Source organism: Pelecanus crispus, chromosome 2 (assembly GCF_030463565.1).
Source record: "Pelecanus crispus isolate bPelCri1 chromosome 2, bPelCri1.pri, whole genome shotgun sequence".
NCBI classification, from domain to species: Eukaryota; Metazoa; Chordata; class Aves; order Pelecaniformes; family Pelecanidae; genus Pelecanus; species Pelecanus crispus.
In genome coordinates this window covers 120,496,174-120,503,126 of record NC_134644.1, presented here as the reverse complement: position 1 = coordinate 120,503,126, position 6,953 = coordinate 120,496,174, and the positions used below count along the sequence as shown (strand labels likewise).

The 6,953-nt window shown below is 37.1% G+C and overlaps 1 protein-coding gene across 1 annotated transcript in view; it reads right to left on the bottom strand.

Annotated features, from left to right (window-relative positions):
- The window catches only part of MYOM1 (myomesin 1), an 80,058-nt gene continuing 73,105 nt past the window's right edge, over window positions 1-6,953 (bottom strand). The window contains exons 37-39 of the mRNA XM_075705284.1: window positions 4,422-4,637; window positions 1,421-1,544; window positions 1-212 (exon numbers count right to left, since the gene is read on the bottom strand). Coding sequence (XP_075561399.1) covers window positions 1-212; window positions 1,421-1,544; window positions 4,422-4,637 — 552 coding nt within the window. The remainder of the gene's footprint in view (window positions 213-1,420; window positions 1,545-4,421; window positions 4,638-6,953) is intronic.

Here is a 6,953-nt window from a genome sequence, read left to right as displayed (position 1 = left end):
TCAAGGCTTTTTTTCCAGTAGTTTCTTTCCCTGCCTATCCAAGCTTTCTGTGGGCTGAGGAACCATTTCTGCTACTGCTGCCTTTTCATCAGTCTTCTTTGCTGATCGCTGGTTGCTTTTTGCATCCTTTTCTGTTTCCACAGGGGGGATTTCATTTGGATCAGGTGTCTCTTCTGTAGCAGTAATTTCTTCTACGTGTGGTTTAATAGAATCTGATTTAGGAGAAGTAATTTACTATGCTCAGCAACACAGAGGTACGTAGAGTAAGACTTTGCTTTCACATTGGTTATGACCTTATTATGTTCTTTTCCTCTTCCCATACCCATATAAAGAGATTCAGTATCACAAATGTTGTTACTATGTTTTACAGAGCCAAAAGCAAGCCCAAGTCTTTAAGGTCTCTAATTAAAAAGATTAAGGGGTAGAACCTGCAAAACACTTACAGATGTAAATAATTGTTTCTCACATAAGTCACTTCATTTACAGGACTGCTCAAAAATGTCTAGGTTACCCATACCAGTAAGGCAAGAGAGGAAAGAAGTGCAGTTAAATATTTGTTCTTGCCTGAGGAGGAGAACGGGGAGAGGAGTAAGGATAAAATGTTCTGTCAGCAATGATATAACATGTATACACCCAGTATACAAAGAAAAAATACTTAGGCAAAAATATGTAAAACAGATGTTCTGATAATGTTGGAATTTAAGCCTTATTTGGAGCTAAAATGCGCTACATGAGGGAGTTGCACTTCTGAAGAATAAATCAACGTCCAAGTAACAATTATACAGTAAGAGTCTAAAAGAACAGTAAAAATCTGCAATATAGAAGAATGCTGAATCACCAGAGAGCTTTTCATTTTCCACCCTTTCTCTAAATTGGACAAAAAAATGGTCACCTCTACTTCCAACTTTACTATTCAATACGGACATACAGCTAAGAAAGAATAATTGATTAATCTCAAATAGTGGCTATATGAGCAGGGTTTTCTAAAACACTTTGGCATTTAGGGTCCCTTAATTAGCAAGTGGGGTTTTTTGTTAAGTGTCAAACATCTGGCTGCTGAAATGAGTCTCGCTTTGGAAAATAACACCATCTGTGTATATGTACATGCTTAGGAGGTCTTTCCTCTGCATTCAGAAATTTGAAAGTTTATTATGGCTTAAAAAACTTCCATCAGCCAGGTGAGCCAAGATGAGAACTCACAGCCCAGTGGAAAGGGGATTTAAAGTGCTGATTTAAATCTCTTTCACTGAGGTTGAACCTGGCAATTCATACTTTGCATTTTTTGTTGATTAAGAGCATACATACTGTCAACTTGATTGTTTGGGACCTGAGAAATATGGATTGGCACAGACTATTAACTGCATAATGTTTAACATTTTTCCATTAGAGTAGAAGACCATAAAGGTGAAAGTGCTCTTACCTTTCTTTTCCCCTTCCTTCCGTTTGCTTGCTGTCATTGTTTTTTTCTTTTTAGATACAGTTATATTTTTTTGATCATGTCCTTGGACTGTGTCAGTCTGTCCTGACACAGAAATCACGATCACCTGAAGCAAAGCAAGAACAAAAAGTGCACAAGCGAGAATTGTAGATGCATCACAAATTCTGTTTGAAACCACCATAACTGAGTCCCTGGCAGCAATGTTTAGAAGCAGCCATTACTCTAACTTTCAGGGACATATACATCTTCTGAAGCAGAGAAGTGGAATCCAGCCTGTTATGTGTGAGATGGCCCAATTGTATTTCCTCGAAGTTCTGCCAAAAGGAGGGAGGCAGGAGGACAGATTTTTGAAGATAAAGTAGTAGAAATAAACTGCTGCCAGGATGCAATCATTATTAAAAATATACTAATGCTAAGTAATAAACATCAGTTATCAGGTACTGTGAAGAGCAAGTCATATTCTTGATTGCACTCTGGAGGATGGAAGAGCGATGTGACACTGGTGCTTTTAAGGTGTAAGTCCTGGGACCAAGATGGAGTGACCTGCTTATCATCCTTGAATTGTCTTACTAAACAAAATTATCAAATAATTTGACATTAGTTCTTTAAACTCAGAAAACTTGCTGTATCTCAAATTACAGATATTCATATGATTATATTTTGAAATTTAAAAATTAAGCTGTTTTACTGTCTGATACGCAGCTGTTGTGACTAAATAGTCTGAACTTTTTTTATAACATATTGATTCATTAATGTACATAATTACACACTTAAACCTTAAAATTGCAATAATGTCATCAAGTTTGATACTTGAGTTTTAACTATTTTAGGAGATAAGGCTATGTGAACACATACACTGTATATGTGAAATGCTGAAAACCCATTAGTTTTACATAATTTCGTGTTAAAAATCCCTGTGACATGAAACCTATTCTGGAAGAAAAAAGATTTATACCAGATAAACTTAACATGTTCCTTGAAACTGGTGGTACTATTCATACATAAAGTTAAGCACATGCTAACGTGTTTTGGTAGGCCATAAATCTGATCTAAATCTGGATTTTTTTTTTAAATGATTAAGATTATAATCACTAGCCCTTTATAGAAACTGATTAAAAAAACTATTAAAAAATTGCAAAAATCACCACTTTCACCATTGATAACTGTGTTGAATCTATTGTTACCTGAGCCATTAAGAATTCCCTCATGCTTCCACTTCACCTTTACCCTTAGCTGATGGTAAACCTCTGATGGCAAGGATTTAAGTGAGCATTAACTGTACAGCACTTACTACTGCCACCCTCACAGAAATGCCAATACTGCAGCAAAATAAGTGCCTGGGAAACAGCACTATTTCTGCAGCCGGAGTAGCTAAAAACGACACAAGAAAGTATGGGAAAGGTGCACACAGATCATGCTTATACTGAAAATACATAGGTTAGTTCTTTAGATTTTGATGTGAAGAATTGTGCTGTTGTGAGACTAGTAATGAAAAGAATTATTAATCTGGCACATTGCTCTCCCAGTTATCAATCGGGCTGATAAATGCTTCTGATCATATATATATATATGATTTATATTGTATCACATGTATATATCATATATATGTCCAGCAGGATGGACATATACATACATTCTGTTGCTCTTCCTCAGCTAATAATAATCAGTGGCATTGTTGTAAAATAGCTAACACAGAGTATTTAATCTATATTAGTGTGTTCAAAGATCTGGACAAATGTTTTTTGTCTGAAACATTTTTATCTGAAAAAAACCCCACATTTTTTTCTATGTTCCAGTGAAGATTCTTTTTGTAGCTTTAAAAGTTTGTGACAAAATATGTTATTTCTGATCTCCAGTATTAAGTTTGGATTAAATTAACCGAGGTCTCAGCCTAACAAAATACTTACCTAACACCCTTAAATCAAAACTCATGAGCAAGTCCATTGAATCGCATGAGACCACTCCTGTGCCTGAATTTGCAAGAATACCTTGTTGAGTTGAGATGTGAAGTAGTGAAGGTCTGGACAGAAAGGTGTGAAGAGATGCCATTGTGGGTTTTGTTGTGAACAGTAAAGTGAAGATTAACCGAGATCTAAAGGAAAGCTAGAGGTAATTACAGTGGTGAAGGCATTAAGACACTAAGATACTGTGCACAACTACCAGAGCCGTGACTAGTAAAACAAGAGACAGTGAAACAAGCTTGTGATGGAAGGAAATATGTGAATTCAGTTTATTTGTGAACATAGAAGAGAGTTCATACATTTTTGCAGACACACACACACACACATTAGTATTCTGGCCTCCCAAGCCTAATTTTCATTTATGTTACAGTACTTTTACCCCAATTGGGCAGATTAAACAATATTTATGGATGCAAATGACACCCATATTAAGGCCTCTCTAAATTAACACAGCAATACAAAGGGGCCTTAATGTAGACAAAAAACAGCACTAATTTCTCCATGACTTAATTCTCTAACGCATTCCATCTATGCTACTTTACCAAAGTTGGAACAAATCTAAACTGCTGCTCAAAAATGCTTCCATCATTTTTTATCTTTCCATCTACCTCATCAGTTGCCTCCACTGAAATGATTCGTCACACTTTCCATTTTTGTTGTATGGTCAAATGCTCTGGGAAGAGGGTCAAATGGTGGACCTGTGTTTACAGCCAGCATGCATTTGGCCTGGCTGAAGATGCTACAACGAGGTTCTGCCAAGTTAGCAGTAAGAAAATATTTAGGAAAGGCCCTGTTTTCCCTGGCACAATTAAGTGTATTATTAGAAGCAAAAGTGAAGTAAATGGAAAAATCCAAGGCTGCCTGCTAAAGCAGAAAGCCATTTACACACACAGATTATGTCAGCCTATCATCCAAAATCTCCCCCATACTTCTGTTTCCTAGTCTTAAATTCACGCTTTCGCTTTCTTATCTTCTTTCTTTTTCTCTTGCTCAGACTCTTCCTCAGGTATGAACACACTTACAGTGACATCGCTGGTCTCTGTGCCGTACTTGTTCTTCACCACAATGCTGTATTTCCCAGAGTCGAGTGTGGACACAGTAGAAATGGAAAAGCTGACGTTTTTTCCAGATTCATATTTCAGGATGCAATTAGCATCTGATACAAATGTTTTTTCATTCTTCAGCCATGAGACCTCTGGGGTAGGATCTCCCCAGACAGTGCAAGAAAGATTGAGTGCCTATAGAAAAAGTACAAAAGGATTATAAGTAAGAGTCAATACATATTTGCTGTATTTTTTGATGCCTGACTCTCCAAATGTTCCATTCTGCATTTAGCTTCCTGCTTTTAGTAAATGGATGCATACCATCATCAGTGATCAATAATTTTTGTCAGTCTTCTGCATCATAAAGGAAAAGAAGGAATGCAGTTAATTCAAAAACTCCATTAAAACCTTTCAATATTTTATGGACCTTCTTCTCTACTCTCATAAGCATTAGTAGAGCTTTCTCCATGCATATTGTTTAATATAAAATCAGATATTATCTGCATTTGTGTGTTAGACCTAAAATGAGAATTTGAGGAATCATCAGTGGATTTGTTCACGTTAAGCTCACTATATATTTACCACAGAAGTAAAGAAAGAGTGCTGCCTTTTTAAATAACTAAGAACAAAGTGTTCCTGGAATATTTTGTTTAATTTAGGATCTTTTTCAGCTATGCCCTGACAGGTCTTCAAACAGACTTGAATTGTTTTATGCCCTCCTATATAACTATTTTTAACTGAAATCAATACAGGCTTTACCCTTTCTTTGGTGTTCGTATAAGTATTTCCCTTTGATGTTAGTAATGTTCCTAAGGGCTGAATTCAGTCCCATCAGATTGAAGGAAGTGTCTTCATTGTCAGAGAGTCAGCTGTTGGAGAGATCACTGGCAGTTGGATACTTTCTGTAGGCTGGCGAGTCTATTGTGCACACAATGTTCAAGCCTCCCTTTTTTGTTGTCAGCTGAGAAATTGATGTTTGGGAGATACCAATACAAATAAATGATCCCCTACTCTGGTCACAGTGCCATAGCAATCTTCTCAAAATAATTTGCAAAAACACACATCACATAGAGAGTCAAATGTGAAAAACGTTCATATGAAACTTCAGTGATACATAGGCCTTTCTTTGGACCTTTATTTAGGAAGGAATCCATTTATGTCTAAGTATTAAATAGTACATTGGTCCAAACTTAAAAAGTTATTCAAAATAGATTTTTTTTTTTTTTAAATGGAAATTGAAGAATTTTTAATGCAGAGATTCAGTGGTTCATTAGGAATGGACTAAGTGATACATAAGGAATGGACAAGCTTCCACTTGACTGGAATCAAGTTTCTCTAATATTTTTTTTAAAGGCTCTTGATAAAAATACGTCAAAAATAGACAACTGAAGAGCACTCGCATTGTTGGCCCTATAGGCTGTCATGATAAAAATCTACTGTAAGAAATCTATTTAACAGGCTACCTTCCCTTCACCTCTCTGCTTCTTATCTGGTACTGTGATGGTGGAAGATGGGACAGAAGAGAGACACCCAGAAGGCTGTTGAAATGAGCAGCTAGAAAAAATGGATACCTCTATACAAATGAAAGGTTTTTGTACCTCTGACAACAAAATAAAAATCCAGTAAATTCTACATCACCTAAGGAACAAAATGAGAACAAAGGGGAGGGGGAAGTCTTTCCTCCATCAACAACACATAATTCTTGGTACGGAATGAAAGGCAGATTCCAGGTGAGAGGTGGTTACGGCATGGTGGAAGTGGTCTCTATCTGATTTCCTGCAGCACCTACAGCTGGTGACTGCGTGGGGCTGTTTACTGCCTTCTCTCGTAGCCCACTGGTGTGAATGCAATTGTGGTATTGATTGCCATATCAGTCCATCTTTTTGAAAAACAAGGGGAAAACGAGAGGTTTTACATTTCCCCCGCAACCTTATCACTCTCACTACAAACATTCCCTCAGCCTCAGCCTTGGCAAGGCATTGCATATGGGTGCCTTCCGGTGCTCGGTATTTCTTTATTGTCTTCTGATTCTCTAGCAAGCAGGAGATCACCACCGAGTAGCCCCAGCTGCCACTCCAAGATGCTGTTGAGCTGATGTCCATGTCCAGATAGCTCTATTAGTGGCATCATTCAAACCTTGGGTGTTTGAAGTGGTATCAGTACTCCTTAATTAAAAAAAAATTCAAGCAGCAGTGATGACTATTCTTCTTCTAAATTATTCATTAAAATAGCTGTATTTTGCTTAACCTTGCATCACTAGCTCCTGTTTGACATTGGTGCTCCTCTTGATGTTCCCAACTCTTATTATTTATTTTCCAGCTACTAATGTGCAGAGACGTATCTTATCATTCACTATGTAGATGGTGAGATCTTTGGTTTTCTGGAACGTAATTCCATAATTATGGAGCCTGAATCAAGGAGGAGTGACTGCCCACTGTAACTGCACCTGCTGTTTCAGATTTTCTGTTCTTTGGGCAGGAGATTGTCTTTGCTCATGTATATCTTTATTAC